The sequence below is a fragment of the Egretta garzetta genome, unplaced genomic scaffold (genome assembly GCF_000687185.1).
Source record: "Egretta garzetta isolate BGI_Z169 unplaced genomic scaffold, ASM68718v1 scaffold271, whole genome shotgun sequence".
NCBI classification, from domain to species: domain Eukaryota; kingdom Metazoa; phylum Chordata; class Aves; order Pelecaniformes; family Ardeidae; genus Egretta; species Egretta garzetta.
In genome coordinates, this window is record NW_009258669.1 from 4,324,209 (window position 1) to 4,341,547 (window position 17,339).

Sequence of the window (17,339 nt, forward strand, 5' to 3'; positions counted from 1 at the left end):
GAATAATGATACTGGTTAGTTACAGGTTTTGTTTGTGTTAGGGCAGTGGGAAGGCAGCTGGTGGGAATTTTTTTGCAGTTTCTTAGTGCTTTCTGAAAGAATTAGCAGCTTTATTGTGGAAGACTTTGTGCTCTCCAGATCTGGAGAAAAAGAAAGGTGTCTGAGATGCTGGCTCAGGACTTGTTTTGGGGAACCCTCCACTAGCACTGCTTCTGCTTGGGCTTCAGGTAAGCGGTGGGACAGATGTGTTGCAGAGGGTGCACCATTGAGCCTTGGCTGCCACTGGTGCTTAGGCTGGATTGCATTGCCCTGTGATGACCACCAGTGTCTGTATGCTGTCTCAATCAGAAGTGACTGATTTATCATGTTTGTTTTAGCCCTTACCCCATTTAGTCATGGATTTGTGCTCCATTCTGGACCAGGGATTACTATGGTAATCACAAATGCAGGCTGGTTGATTGTTCTTGGGCATGGAGACTCCAGTCTGGTTGGTGTTACTCGGTTGATAGTTTTCTAGGGTTTTTTCAGCCCTTAATTCTTATGGTTTTTTAATGTATGGTGAAAGAAAGCAAGCTGAACTAGTCCAGTCCTCTCTAATGAGGCAACTGAGACTATGGACAGCTTAATTCCAACAGTCTCTTCTGGACTGGAAAGCTTTAAAAAACAAACAAACAAAAACAAAAAAAAAAAGCATGTCCAGGGAACACACAGCATGTTCCTTTACAGAATTGGGGCATTAGGGCATGTCGGGGTCATAAGGCATGCTGGGGTCATTGGAGCAAAATACAAGATAAAAACTTACTAGATTGTTTTTCCATAAGGAAATGGACAACACTCTGAATCTTGAGAAAAAATGGCGTAAACTTCTTACAACAATTGTCCAAAATAACACTCACAGATTGTGTACAACTCTGAGCCTACAGTGCTGTGCTGACATCAGTGATGCTGAGCAACAAAGCAAACAGAGTGTGGCATGGTGATGTTATTGCTGCAGGAGAGCACATCAAGACAAAATGTATGCCAAATGATAAAAACATTGTATGTATGCCAAAAGATAAAAACATTGTTTGGCTAAAGAAGAAGTTACACAGCTTCCAAAAAAGTTTCATATATAATTGGGTCCAGAGGAGGGCCACAAAAATGATCCGGGGGCTGGAGCACCTCTCCTATGAGGACAGGCTGAGGGAGTTGGGCTTGTTCAGCCTGGAGAAGAGAAGGCTGCGGGGAGACCTGATTGCGGCCTTTCAGTACCTAAAGGGGGCCTATAGGAAAGATGGGGAAAATCTTTTTAGTAGGGCCAGCTGTGACAAGACAAGGGGTAATGGTTTTAAACTAAACCAGGGTAGGTTTAGACTAGATATAAGGAAGAAGTTCTTTACGATGAGGGTGGTGAAACACTGGAACAGGTTGCCCAGAGAGGTGGTGGAGGCCCCATCCCTGGAAAAATTCAAGGCCAGGTTGGACGGGGCTCTGAGCAGCCTGATCTAGTTAGTGGTGTCCCTGCTCCTGCGGGGCGGTTGGACTAGATGACCTCTAGGGGTCCCTTCCAACCCAAAACATTCTATGATTCTATGATAATGGGCAAAGAACATAAAATGGAAACTGTAGAACAGTTGTACATACCAAGTGTGATATCTCATTACAGTTTGAATCTCATTTGATTGGATCAGTAACTGCTTCCACTTAAGTTTGCTATTTCCACAATTATTTTTGTTTTTGCAGAATTGTACATCTTTATTAAGTGTAGATGCAGAGTGTGTCTGTGGGAGTTTGTAATGTTTTCATCCTTGTTTTTTTTTTTATTAAACACTACTTATTGCTGTATTTAAAAAAAAAAAAAAGCTTAATTGACGAAATGAGTACATGAAATTTTAAACAATGATTTGCTCTTTTCCTTATATTTAAAAAAAAATTGAAAAGCATTAATCCTTAACAATTTAGCATCTATTTTGCAGCTGATTTTGGTGTTAGGTGTTCAAATGCGAAATAGTTGCTCTCATATCAGTTAATACTGCAAGTTGGAATAGAGCCAATGCAGCTTTGGGATGCTTGTACTGGATTTTAATAGAATATAATATTTAGCAAAATTTTCAGCTTTCATGTAAATACATCTGTTACAGGTGTTTATTGTATTCTTGTTACTGACTGAATGTATAAATGTAGAAACTATGTTGCAACATACTTATGTGACAGAATGAATCTGCAGTAATTAGTTAAGGAAAAATATATTGATTCTAAGTATTTAATTTCATCATTTCATTTTATGCTACTATAGCAGCATAAAAAAATATTGTACTAGGTTGGCTTGTGTTCCGTGACAACGTTGTGATTTAGAGGAGACTAGAAATATTAACAGTACACCTAGCACATTATACAGCATTGCAACTGCTGAGAGAATGTTTTCCGATCCTGCAACTCTTGTGATTTAATACTTCAGAATTGATGTGACTTCTGTGGTACATACTGAAGTCACACAACAGCATAAGCTATATCTTTGATAAATAAGGAAGCTGTTGAGAAAGCTTTCATTATATCAGATTATTGTCCTACTATTCTTTACAATAGCTGAGTGGCCAGAAAATACTTTTATTAGGTAGCTGGTGCATTCATTCTGAGATGCCTGTAAAATTGTGATTATACTACTATATTTCCTGGTGGCATGTGTTGCCTTTAGTTGTTGCTGAGATCAGGGAAACTTCTAGTAGGGTATTTTCTGAGTTCATTTTTGAACTCTCACATTGTTAAGACAAAACAAGTAACACTGGCTGAACTGGTCTTTCTTACTCGCAGACGTCAGCAGGCTGGATGGGTTTCAAATTAATACCTTGTAAGCATTTCAACTTATAGACACTACCAGTTTTTGCAAGGGCTAGGGTTGTTTTTTGTGTGTAAAAGAAAGCTTCTAGAGCTGGAAACCCTGGGGTTTTAGTGATTTCTTGTGGAGTGTAGGACCAGCTTGGGCATATTGTTTTCAGTCAACCTGGATGTGCAGCCTGAGGATGTGCTCTCCTCAGTCCTCACAGACAGGCACTCATAGGTCTGAGAGAATTTAGTGGTGGTGCGTAGTGGCTCTAACATCTGACAGGTTTAAGACTGGACTTCAGTTTTTGCTATTTTTATACTATACAGGGACACCTTGTTGCGGCCTTTCAGTGCTTAAAGGGAGCCTATAGGAAAGATGGGCAAGATCTTTTTAGTAGGGCCAGCTGTGACAGGATAAAGGGTAATGGTTTTAAACTGAAGCAGGGTAGGTTTAGACTGGATATAAGGAAGAAATTCTTTACAATGAGGGTGGTGAAACACTGGAACAGGTTGCCCAGAGAGGTGGTGGAGGCCCCATCCCTGGAAAAATTCAAGGCCAGGTTGGACGGGGCTGTGAGCACCCTGATCTAGTTAGCAGTGTCCCTGCTCACTGCAGGGGGGTTGGACTGCATTGGGGGGTTGGACTCTAGGGGTGCCTTTCAACCCCAAACATTCTATGATTCATTTATCTTAACATTAAGCAGGTAACTTCATTAAACTAATTCTTAACTCAGAAGTTTAGGTCTGTTATTATGTAAATTTGAAATCTGTAAGTATATGCAAATAGTTTTGCCCTATCGGAAAACTATTTTGTTATTTGCAGTCATTAAGTTGTTAAATAAGTTTTGGGAAAACTTCATCCTCTTCCAGAAATAAGTTGAGTGGAAGAGGGAGTGGGTGATCTTATTTGTTGAAGAAACACATTCATGTAAGCTTCTTGCAAGACATAAAGGGAAAAAGACCTTAGAGATTAAAAGCCAAGATCTTATCTTCTTTCTGTCTACTTTGTGGTTTTGGCCTTTTGAAACCCATGTTAGTTAAGAGCACTGTATTTGCATCTCTTTATTTGGAGAATGATGATAAGGCTGGTCACTCGCTATATTTCTCAGTTGGATTGCTGAGACAGAACTAACATCCAAAACCATCCTAGTTTAGTTGCAGCAGTTTGCATAAAAAGTACTTTGTAGATTGGTATGAATTATTTTTAAAGTGTCCTGACTTCTAGGCACAAGTATAAATGGGGAGAGGAGTGGATGGAGAGCAGCCCTGCAGAAAGGGCTCTGGGGGTGCTGGTCAGCAGCAGGCTCACCATGAGCCAGCAGCGGTGCCCTGGCAGCCAAGAGGGCAACCGCACCCACACAGCACAGCCAGCTGGCCAAAAGAGGTGATTGTCCCCCTGTATTCAGTGTTGGTGCAGCCTCACCTGGAGTGTTGTGTGCAGTTCTGGGCCCCACAATTTAAGAAAGCTATTAAGGTCCGTGAATGCGTCCAGAGGCCAGAGGAGTGCAACCAAGCTGGTGGAAGGCCTGGAAGGCATGTCCTGTGAGGAGCGGCTGAGGACTCTGGGTTTGCGTAGTTTGGAGAAAAGGAGGCTGAGACGTGACCTCGTTTCTTTCTGCAGCTTCCTGAGGAGTGGACATGGAGAAGGAGGTGCTGATCTCTTCTCCCTGGGATCCAGTGATAGGATGCATGGGAAAAACTCAAAGCTATGTCAGATGTTAGGAAACATTTCTTTCCTGAGAGGGTGGTCAGACACTGGAACAGGCTTCCTAGAAAGGTGATGGATGCCCCATGCTTGTCAGTGTGTAAGAGGCATTTGGACAATGCCCTTCATAAATTGCTTTAATTTTTGGTCAGCCCTGAATTTGTCAGGCAGTAGGACCAGAGGATCATTGTATGGCCCTTCCAACTGGAAGTGAACCCAGACTCAGCATGGGAAACAATGCTCCAAAAGTTGCATCACTGAGTAAAAGTTGTGTCATTGTTGGTTTTCTTGGAACAATAAAAACTATTGTATGAGGAAAAAAATTTTCATAATCAGCTGTGGTATTTAGATGTGCCTAGCATTATATGAAATACTAAGTTTAAGCAGGTAACTTGGGTCAGGAAGGTCCCCAAATCTGTTAAATGGCTAATACAGAATAATCAATAAAGCAAGGTCTACAAGCTGTGTCTTTCCTATTCAGTGATGAAGACTGGGGAAATTGAACAAACTGTGAAGAAATGCTTAATGGAAGAAATGGAGAAATTAGAGGGTTGCCTCCAAAACCATGGGGCAATTATTTTTCTCAAGAATTCACTGTAAATTGTGTAACATATTATTCAGCATTGGGAATCACTTACCCATAATATACAGTTACATTGGCTTGATATATCACTGTAAGGGTAGTCTTTTTTTCTGTCATGTCTGTTTTAAAATTACTTGCTTTATTCAAGAAGTGCTTAGTCCTTCCCAAAATTCACTTAAGAGAAACATTATGCTGAGGTCTGACTAGTATTTCTTCCAGTTACCAGTCTGTGGAAGCAGATTGAAGTCAAGCATTAAGATTCTTTAATGCAAAAATATTTTATTGCTTTAAAAAAATGTTGGAAGAAGACCTATTTGAAAGCCTTGGTCATCTCATTCATGAGTGTAAAGAATGTGTTCAGTATAATAGTGCAAACAAATAAAATTAAGGAATATTCTTTTCCAGGCACAATGAAATAATGCTCTGTGAAAATGTGTGTCTCCTGAGTTGAAATAAATAAGGAAGTGACTATATGGGAGGTTTGTTATTGATAAACAAATGTGGAGACAGCAAAATATTCAGAAATTACCTCTGTTATTGAAAATGCTGAAAAACATGTAGATGAAAAGATAAATGCAGTACTGGGAAATTATTTGAAAAACTGCTATCATAAACATTGGGAAATGTCTAATAGATCACTATATGCATTGACAGCTTTATACTTTAGTGCTGCTATTTAGAAAAATAAAAGATTCTAAGCCAAACCAAGCAAGAAATGTTTTTTTCTGTGTGAAACATTACTATACATTGAAGATTTGCATGTTTTCTCAGAGGAGGATTGTTGCTTCATTCAGAAAAAAAAAAAAGGAAAAAAAGTAAAAGTTCTGATACTCCCCTCGTTCTTCCATTTTAAAATTTTCTGAAATCAAGTGCTGTGACACTCTAGTGAAATTTTAATACAGAAAATTAAAACTCTGAAGCCAAGCTTCTTGGATTTTCCTGGGACCTTGCTTGTCTTCTCTTTAATCCTAACCTATAAGCTCTCTGTCGGCTCTTCATCCATCCGCAGGCAGAGTTCCATGTACTCCACCTGCTCTCTCACATAAAAGGCAACTTCCTCTCCTCATCTTCCTGTCCTGTCTTTCCCAAGAGCCTATGTCTCTCTATTGCAACACTCCAATCATGGGAGCCATTCCACCATGCCTTCATGATCCCAATAAGATCATAGCCATGCATTTGCACACAGATCTCCAATTTGTCATTTTTATTCCCCATGCTGTATGCAGTAACATATAGGCACTTAAGCATGGCACCCTAGCACGTTGAGTTCCTGGAGAGGATTTGGGAGCATACTTGGTGGTGCGTTGTAGGAACCTCCTTGCCCACGTGCAGCTACTGGAGGTGACCCTGCCCAAGCCCTATTTTGTTGACTTTATGATCCCTTCCTATCACACGAGCCCATGCCCTTTGCTCATCAGTCTCATCCATTGCTCCCTCTGGACTGCGGGTCACCCTCTCCCTCCCTTGTCATTCCTAATTGAATACCCTCCTAATGAGGTCAGCCATGCTACTGGTGAAAATAGTGTTACCCTGCTTAGTAAGGTGCTTCCTGTCTCCCAAGCAGAGAGTGGTGTGCAAACAGTGTCCTGTGATTGTAGAACCGCCAAAAAACCCTGTCACCAACACCAGCTCTGCAGCTACTTATTGACCTTTATTGTCAGTGCCCTCCTCCCAGCCTTTCTGCTCAGCAGGGTTGAGGAGGATGCCACCTGGACCCCCATGCCTTTGACAGCTGCCCCCAGAGGTCTGTAGTCACTTTTGATACTGTCCAGGTTTCCCCTGGCACTGTCATTGGTGCCCACGTTGCTATAACATTGCCTCTGCTGTTTTTCCCTATATTTAGCCATACCCAGAAGTTTGGGTGGATTTGCTTTTTGTGCTTCTTGAACTACAGAGGCAGTTATGTGAATTCTTGACATATGTTCTTGTCTTCCAAGTTTCTCTGGGATTGTTAGTCATAGTTTTATTTATGTATAAACATTTTCTTCCCCTGTATTACTCACGTGTAGATCTTCACATTGCCTTTCTAATTTTCATTTGTTTGTCCTGTAATTCTGCTGCTTTTCTGTTTCCACAGTTCTAGCTAATTCAGGCTTCTCACTGTGTTTCTGTTGGGGGTATATAATCCTGTGTTGTCATGCCAGGTGTGTCTCTGCTTGCTTTTGAAACTAAATTAAATTCATTGTCAAAAACTGGACTTGTGCAATGAAATGGTGTTCTCCTTAGTCAGATGGACATTATCTTTGTTAGTGTTTCTTAATGGGACAGCATTCATTGAGCACTGAAGCCAAAGGTCATGTTTCAATGCCAGGAGCTATAAATCCAGAATATTAATTCATCTGTTGGGAGCTAAGGCTTTACAATGATCTTCATTGCCTCTTTTATGAACAGTTGTTGTCACTTCTGAATGGCTGAAGGTCATACCTGTTGGTATCAATAAAGAATGAGACGTAAGGGGCAGTCTTCCTTGAAATACCATAACATTGAACTCCAGACAGACTTTTACTTATATTTATGAAAGCTGGACAAGAAATTCTTTCTTATTGTAGACATTTCAAAATATCCCTGACAGATTTATGGTGCTTTCACGAACTATTTAGTATTTCAATTACGCCTCCTCAGAAAGCAATTATATTTATTATCTTTCAAGAGCAAGCACTTAAAGATGCAAAAATTTGAGAGAGCATCTCAAGTATGACATTGACAAGTTTTTAGCTTTCTGTGTCTTCTCAAGTTTTTATTCTTAAGCTTTTTTTTTCTCTTTTTGTCCTCAGAGCTCCCAAAGAAACAAGTCAAATAAAAACAAAGCAAACATAAGAACAAATAGCTTAATAACTGATACTTCCAGGAGGACTTTTAGGCAGTTTTTCCTACCGTTGCTGCAAAGCAACACTGAGAGGAAAAACTATGATCTTTCTGTAGAGTGGGATGTCATTGGTATAGGGTTTTGTCTGAGGTGAAAGTCTGCTTTTTTAGATTTGCAATGAAACAGAAGTTCAGGGCTTATGGTAACATGTATCTATTGAAGTATAATGTTGAACTTTTTTGCTAGCAGCTGATATACAACATAGACATAAAGAAATAATTTCTTACTGCATTCAGTTTTGGAATTCTTCATGTCATCTTTCTGTAGTTAACCAATCCAAAATGTTTCTTTCTGAGCTTTTGATTTTGAGGGGAAAGATTTATATTTCATTTTAGTCAAACCAGAGATTTTCACTGCATGCTTTTTCTCCTTGAAAAATGTTTAAGAAAATAATTTTGATTTTTGGGCATTTGCTTGCCTATAAGATTTAGCTGAAGGGCTGTAACTAAAGCAGCGTAACTGGAATTTTCTGTTGCTGAAACAACAACAGTAGATGTAAGCCTCAGTCATTAGTTTAACCTATGCTATCATGAAGCTGGATTTGAAATCTGAATAGCTAAGCTTGTACCAAGTCTTGACTTGAGTCTTAGATGTTACCTGACAGGTAACCTGCAGAAGGTGCATCCTTGTCCTATGCAAATTAGCATGTGCTTTATGCTGTATTCCACAGAGTCAGAATTCTGCTGTTTGAATAAATAGAATACCAATTTGAAGACCTCAGAAGTGTTAAATTTTATTGAAATCGGTGATAATTAAATGCAGTGAACATATAAGGGAATACGAGCCTTGACTTAAAACTTTTGACCAACCAGAAAAAGTTGTAAGGGGGTAAAAACCTGAGCTCTTCAATATAATTATTTTTTTTAATCCAAAACATGTATGAAAATTTTCTGGTTTTGCAATATTTATTTTCTGAAAGTCACTTTCCTTGAGGCATTTGCACTGTAAGTTGATGCTTATTTCAAAAAAGATGAAGTAAACATTATGAGCTGAAGTTTTTCTCAGTTGGTCTCAGTTGGTTGTCCTATCTAGTTTCTGTTCTTCCATTCTAGGTGAATATGAGGCTACAGGAGACTAGTAACTTAAGATTGTTAGAACTTTGGAATAGCAAATACCCTAACACATTTTTTTTGATGGCTCTGTTGTACTGTATGTAGTAAAATCTTAAAACAGTTTTTATTAAAAATTGAAGTACTTGACTCTCTAGCATGTTTTAAAAAGAATGCCTGCGTTTTCTTAGTAACTGACAAACTTCTGTAATTGAATTTTGCGAAGTTCATAATACTGTTTATGGCATGACATATTGTATACACAGTCAGTTTCTATAAACATTAAACAGTTTCGTCAACAACTGATGGCAATAGAATTATAATTAGATCTATTTATGGAATTCATTATACAGATAAAGAAAATTGGATGTTTTCCTCTGTGCTAATTGACATGTAGAACAACTGTGTACTCTGCCTCACTGCCTTTTGCTGCTTTAAAAATAAATTACACTATGGAAATAATACTGTAGCTATGTTTCTTGTATTAATTATAAGTCCAAAGGCTGTATTTAAAAGTTGAGTGTATATGCTAATTTGATTTATTTTGCAATTGGTTGAGGTGTTCTGGTGAGGAATAGTGTATAGCAAGGGAATTTAGTCCTCAAGGCACATGGACAAATGGCATAATTTAGCTATTAATGAAGTTTCTGAAAGAGAGATAGTATTGATAAATTTCTAGGTGTATGGCTGTGATAATTCTTAGTGTAAATTTTCAGTTTAGTTTAGCTGTTGAAGGCTGTTTGTTGTGGTTCATGGGTCAGAAGCTTGTACTGTTGGTACATGGTATAATTTGACATATGCTGATTTTTGTTAAGCTGAAAGCTGGTAGGGGCTATATTTTAAAGACATGCATGGATAAGTTGTGGGTTTTAAGATCTTAAACTATGACATATGGAGATAATTTTGGATTATGTAATCTAGGGCATACTTGAGTAGGAGTGGCCAAACATACAATAAACCCAAGAAGTTATGCAGAATTTCTCCCTCTGCTACCATCTTGTCTCCCTCTTCCTGTATTCCTGGCCAGTGTATCTCCCAAGGGAATGGGCCAGAGCAGGCAAAACCTGGTGCTTCCAGCTCTGACTTCCAGCTGCATCATCCTCTCCTTCTTCATCCAGTCCTTACACTGCACCTACTTCCCCTTGACCTCTTCCCCTCCAAACCCTCTTCAGTCACCTTCGGTTATTTTCCCATGTTCACATGCATCTCGTTCTCCAGAAGGACCTTAGAGTGTATGTGTTTTGGTCTGCAGATGACCAGGTTGACACTGTAGCCTGCTGTATTTAGAAACTGAGTGTGTATGGTACTTCAGTTTATTCTGAATTTAGTTGAGGTGTTCTGCAGGAATAATGTACGTAGAGAAGGAATTTAGTCCTCAAGACAGATGCGATTGTATACTGCCACATTATATTGGTACACTGGTGTCACATATGCATGTTTGGTGGTATCTAACTTCTGGGATGTTATTCTGGGTGTGATGTGTTGGATTTATTTTTTTCCTCCAAAAGATTTACATTTAGTTCAGAAATAAATAGTGCAATTTTTTTATGTTTTGGGAAAATTACAGCCTTCCCATGAAACATTAGTTTTGTTTGTTTCCCAAGGTCAAAACCTGTTTTCTCTTTTCATATCTAAATGAAAAATACTTCTCTAGTGGCAACTCTGGAGAAGTGTTTTGTCTTTGCTGTGCAGGGTAACTTTGTTCATTCGGATGAACTAAAAGGAATCTGTTCCTTTCACATATAAAATTAGCTCAGCAGCTAGATTGTCTTCAGTCAAATGACAGACATAATACCCTTTTAAAGTAATTTTTATTTTTCTGTGTTTAAAATGTAGCTGACAGTGGCAAAGTAGCTATGTCTAGAGAGCCATATGAGGGGACAGATAGACAACTGCCTCAACTTCATGGTTATTTGTTACCTAGGGAGTTCCTGAATCAGAAGTGCTGTCTCTCTTAGGTTTTAGTAGTTCTTCAGGATTTTTTTGGTGTACACATGTCCATTCATTATTAAATCACATAAGTTTTTCATGCTTACAGTAACTTTGACTGAAAGATTGCATAGATTAGCTACATGCTAGTTCAAGAAGAATGCTCTTTGTTTTTAACAAAGAATGTACTATTTCCATACAATGCCTTACAATTGTGACACTGCAAGAGGTTGGGAAGGTCTGTTAACTGTTTGTCTCCTCTCACATGTTGCTCCTCAGTCTCCTGATGCTTCAGGAGTCCTCATTTTAGTCATTCCTTCCAGATTCCTTGTGTTTCCTACTTTTCTGATGCTCTTGATTCCAAATATGTTATCCTTGAGGTGAAAGAACAGCATACTGTGTTATGTGGATTTAATCACTATATAGTCCTTTGCTAAATAACATCTTGTCTGATGGCTGCTGAACATTGAGTTAACATTTCTATTGATCTTTCTGTACTAACCCCAAGATCTCATTCCTGAGTGCATTCAGTAAGCTTACAACAGATTACTAAGCTTGAATAGTTTTTTCCATATATGCATCTCTATAAATATTCACACTATAATTTACCATTTTGTAATTTAATCAGTACATCTTAAGTTGTTTTTTTTTTCCCAGTTCTTCACATTTGCTTCCTTGAGACAGCATCTTCAGCATCATCTTTATCACCTCATGTATCAGGACCCAACTAGTATTCCTGGGGCGCTCCATTGAGTGCCTGCTTCCTCGTGTGAAAACTAATAATATTTCAGCTAAAGCTTTCTCAAGTTCCTTTAAAGTTCCAAACTGAACACCATCCAGTCCTCTAATTTCTTCTTATTTCATTTGTTTTCTAACCTCTTCTTCTGACACCTCAGAAGAGGTCAGTTCATTGACTCTTTCATAAAGAGACATTTCAGCCTGGAAATCTCTGAGGGTCTTTCATAGTGAACACAGATGCAAAAAAACTTTTTTTTTTTTTTCCCAAGCTCCTTTTATATAGTGACTGTCCCTTACATTTTCTGACAAGCTTGCTGACTCCAATGTATGTGAAAGAGGATTTGTTACTGTTTTACAAGTTTTTCCCTCAACTTTTTTTGACATGCCTTAACAAGTTTCTAGGTTTCTGTAGTTTAATTTATTGGAGTTCACAATACTTTGCATATTCCTCATATGACACAATTTCAGCTTGGTCTGCTCTCAAGGCTCTGTTATGCCACTTAGCTATGAATGCTTACTTTTTCTTTTTTCTCAACTACTTTGCAATAGGTGGTAGAAAATATATTTTTTTTTATTACTTAAGTTATTTTAATTTTATAAGAAAGTTTGAGGTTTGAATGAGATAGGTTTAGTGAGAGTGTGTTTATCTGTGTGGGTAATTGTGAATCTCCACATGGTAATTGCAGATACAGGATTCATTTAAAATGCCTTTAGTTCCTGAAAAAGTGATAAAGGCAATTGATAAATATCAAGAAGATAGCAAAGATACGAGTAAGGGCTTATGTGTCTCAGTAAGGAATCATATCAAAGTAATCTCATATCCTTTTATGACAAGGGCCGTGTACGATCAAGTTGAAAGTATTCTAGTGGAGGTGCAAAACTGTTTGAGTAAAGCTGCTTGGAGAATGGTTGTTAATGAGGTCCTGTCAGAATGATGTATCCTATGGGACATTGCAGTATATATATTGACATGCGGTTTGGGTGGTATTTCAGTGTTTCATTGCGTTGTTTCAGAGTTTGTTTATTAAATTCCCAGGCATCACTATGCTTGAAGGGATTCAAAGTGCACTGGAGGGCAGCAGTAGAGTTAAAATTAACCTGATAAACTGAGTCTCAAAAAAATAGTGTTACTTGGCAGGATCAGATGCCAAAGCAAAAGTAGTCAGTGATGCCATGTTTGTATGGTATTCAAAAAAGATAAGCTTTTCCTTCTTCTTTTCTTTTCTTAAACTTTTTTTTTTTTTTTTTTTTTGTGAGCTGGAAGTATCTAGAATGTAAAGTTATTCTTTGGCTTTGAGCATTGAATGGAGTTGCACTTGTGTAAGATTCTGAACCAGTCAATGCAAAAAGACAACAGGACTTAGAAGAGAAGACCTGTAGGTCTGTTAGTGTGAAGTTTAGAAGACTGGGCAGAAGAGGAGAGTGTGTAACCTGATATATAAAAGATGGACTGCAGACAATGGTAGAATCTATTTTTCATACCCATGGCACATACAAAGTTAAGTAAGGGTTTAAATTAAAGCAATAAAGATTTACATTGGAGAGTGAAGGGGCAGGGAGGTGGGGGAGTGCTTTCAGCTAGCATAGCACTAGACCTGAATGGCATTAGGAAGTTTCAAAGTTGTCTGTCATTGGATATATAAGTAAAACAATAAAAACATATGCCAAATAGTTGTGCAATTACTGTGGCAAAGAATAGAATAGGCGACCTCTTGAAGTACTTTATAGCTCTCAGGTTCAGAGCTGAACTGGTTTTCTCAGCCTGAACTTGAGGATTTCTGGTCTCTAATGTGTAGAGTTGAGGTTGTAGAGCCAACTTCCAGATCAGGATACCAACAGTGATAAGGAAATGTTAAGTTGTATGAGAGAGGCTGCCCATTTCAGACAGGATTAATAGTGTGAGAGTTCAGCTACTCGTAGGCAGATTGCACCATTGCTTTATTGGGATAGAATCATAGAATCGTGTAGGTTGGAAAAGACCTTTAAGATCATCAAGTGCAACCGTTACCCTAACCCTGCCATCCCACCACTAAACCATGTCCCTAAGCACCTCGTCTACCCATCTTTTAAATACCTCCAGGGATGGGGACTCGATCACTTCCCTAGGGAGCCCGTTCCAATGCTTGACAACCCTTTCATTGAAAAATTTTTTCCTGATGTCCAACCTAAACCTGCCCTGACGCAACTTGAGGTCATTTCCCCTCATCCTATTGCCCATTACCTGGGAGAAGAGACCAACACTACAGCCTCCTGTCAGGCAGTTGTAGAGGGCAATAAGGTCTCCCCTCAGCCTCCTCTTCTCCAGGCTCAACAACCCCAGTTCCCTCAGCTGCTTGTAAGACTTGTGCTCCAGACCCCTCACCAGCTTTGTTGCTCTCCTCTGGACATACTCCAGCAAGACATCTTCTTTCCTGTAGTGAGGGGCCCGAAACTGAACACAGTATTCAAGGTGCAGCCTCACCAGTGCTGAGTACAGGGGAACGGTCCCTTACATGCTCCTGCTGGTCACACTATTCCTGATACAAGCCAGGAAGCTGTTGGCCTTGGCCACCTGGGCACACTGCTGGCTCATATTCAGTTGGCTGTCAACCAGTACCCCCCGTTCTTTTTCTGCCTGGCAGCTCTCCAGCCACTCATACCCAAGCCTGGAACGTTGCATGGGGTTGTTGTGTCCCAAGTGCACTTGGCCTTCTTGAACCTCATACAGTTGGCCACAGCCCACCGATCCAGCCTGTCCAGGTTGCTCTGCAGAGCCCTCCTCCCCTTGAGCAGATCAACACTTCCACCCAGTTTGGTGTCATTACATGTCATCTGGATAATACGTAGCAATAGAATTTTTGCTCACAATAAATGACAGATTATTAATGAGTCATGGATATGACATATGAAGACATCTCTTCTTCATTAAAAAAAGGTTTATTTGCTCTGAGGCAAATACAAGATTACCTTTGTGATAGTGATGTGTATGAGTTTTGTTCTTTATTCTGCATAGTTATATTATTTTTATACCTGTGTAGATAGTTGTTTTCATACACTTTTAGATATGCTCACATTTCTGCTCAAAGAAAATACAGCCGTTTTTTCTTGCTTAGTCTTAATTAGAAAGCCAAGACATTTGGTCTTACTAATGACCTGAAAACAATCAGATTTTACTTTCTTTGGAGAAGTACCTTGAAAAGACTACTGTAGAAAAAGGTGCAAACTTACCATAAATCTACCAGATATGTGTCATCTACAAGTTTGTATGCTTTTAAATCACCACATGAATTTTCCTTTTTTTGTTTTCTTAGGAAAGGAGACTGAGAAAGCCAAAGATCGGTGCGATAAAGCCACTATGAAGCTTCATATGTTACATAATCAGTATGTGTTGGCTCTGAAAGGAGCACAGCTACATCAGCACCAGTATTATGACACTACACTTCCTCTGTTACTTGATTCACTACAGAAGATGCAAGAAGAAATGATTAAAGCCCTGTAAGATGTATTCTTATATATTTTTAACTTGCAGAATTGTATATGTATAGTATTCTAATGAATTTATGGGATTATTTGAAAATAAACCATGATTAATTAGTTGTATATTAAGGAATAACGAAAAAAGATGTTTTCATCTTTCAGTTAACAATAACTGTGCATAGAAAAGTCTATCCAAATAATGCAGACAGTAGTTCCGAGTGGTTACTTAAACATTCTAGCAAGACACCATCTTCTCATAAAACCTTAAAATGATACAGATCAACTGCAGTGTTTATAGCTGAGCTTATGCTTTTTTCATCAGCTGCTATACTGTGGCAAGTTTGTTGCCTCTCTGGTAGTTTTATTTCTATGAAATTCCAACAGGAAAAATTTGGTTTAAACTGGCCAGCTGTCTTGAAAGTCATTGTGGAGGAGGGCCAGGCAGATGCTTGTTTAATCATATGTGTGAGAGAAGTTACAAGAACATACAGCCTGATCTCACTGTAAGGAATTCAACCTTAAAAATACAGTTATCTTTTTCCTGAAAGATTATTTTTTACATCATTACAGAATATGTGCAAACCAATGATCCCAGAGAACAGACAATGAGGACTTTAAGTCCCCTTTTCTGGTTTGCAACCACCATGCTGCCTCTTTGTCTTTCCTGAAGAATGGGAGTTAGTTAGGGAGTCTGTTCTGTAGGTCTTTTTTCTGGGGAGTTACTTAAATTACTTAGCCTAAAAGAAAGGGCAGTTACTTTTTTTTGTAGCTATTGTTCATGTAGGTGGTAGGCACTCTTCTTTAACTCATTTTCTTAACGTCTCTGAAGGCTACATTCATCCTGACTTCAGCTCAGGAAGTGAGAGAGAGTTGGGGATTTCATGCTTTACATGCTTATGTGGTGCAGACACCATTAATTGCCCTATGTAGTATCTTATTAATTCCTTTGATTCTTGTGTAGATATTGAAATGAAATAGACCTTTGTAGTAGTCTTTGTACAGTCATTTGTATGTAAAAATCACAGCAAAAGGCTACTGTTAAATTTGTGTGCTGTAATTAAGGTGATTTTTCAGAATTGTGAGATATGATAATTCACTGAAAAATTTTATGATGGAACAAGAACCTATTGAACTCACTCATCTTTGCTATATCTGGAATAAAAACCTGTAAAAAATATTTTTGTCACTACACAGTCATTTTTTGTGAGATCTGAATGTATTGGAAAATTACTCCTTTCTAGTACCTCTGGTGTACAAAAAGAGTTGGTGATTTCAGGTGTAGACCTTGGTGTGGCTATCTATGTGAAACGTACTTCCTCAATAATCCTGATTTTGCAGATGAATTAGTTTGGTAAATTTGAAGAAGTGCAGATTAATGTTGCTAATGATTTTTTTTATTTTTATCTATTTATTTATTTTGCAATTGACATAGATTCCCTTTATCTTCAATATGGGCATTACATTAGCCTTTTTGTCACACTGAACTATTTTCTGGAACCTTTTCACACATGTTCTTCACAGGCAAGGCAAGATTTAATGCCTTCTCTTGTCTGTTTTCTCCTTAGAAAAAGTATTGAAAAAATCCAGTCACATAATTTTTATACAGAATAAATGTAACTTGAGATCTTATCCAAGAAAAATCTATTGATACTTTTTCCTCTGGGCCAGCCAAAATTCATCAGTATTTTAAGAAAGCTCACCATGCGTCAGAGCCTGGCAAGCTAGCAAGTTTGTCAAAGATAAAAATGCAATAGAAAATTATTATGAAGGTTCATTTATGGAAAGCTAAAAGTTAAAGAGAATAGGAAGGTGTTCTGAGGGTGTTTCACTGGATGCTATTAAGAGCAGTGGCACAATACCACCTATTCTTTTACTGTTCCCTATTCACTTGTTTTTTCCCACTCTTGGAAGCAGGTCCAGACAAGTCTGGGTGGCTTGTACTTTCTTACAGGAAATTCTTGCTTGATTTTGTTTCTTCCTGTTAATATATGCTAACTTGTGATTTATGCTTCTTTTTGTCTGAATGACCAAATCATAAAATAAAAATATGAAAGAAGATAGATAAAATGATAAAGTAAACAATTTTTAAGGGAAATGCACACGTTATTTTGTGACTCATTTTGCCTTGTGCCAGAATATATTTATTTTGTCAGTCAGAACGTGAAAAGCTTTAGCATAGGTTATGAAAGCATGGTTAAGTCCTTTGTGAAA

At 38.4% G+C, this 17,339-nt stretch overlaps 1 protein-coding gene across 11 annotated transcripts in view; it reads left to right on the top strand.

Moving 5' to 3' along the window:
- The window catches only part of FER (FER tyrosine kinase), a 177,080-nt gene that overhangs the window by 15,883 nt on the left and 143,858 nt on the right, over window positions 1-17,339 (top strand). For all 11 annotated transcript variants that reach the window (XM_035888436.1, XM_009648673.2, XM_035888437.1 and 8 more), the window contains one exon: window positions 14,963-15,146. In XM_035888436.1, the coding sequence (XP_035744329.1) occupies window positions 14,963-15,146 (184 nt within the window). The remainder of the gene's footprint in view (window positions 1-14,962; window positions 15,147-17,339) is intronic.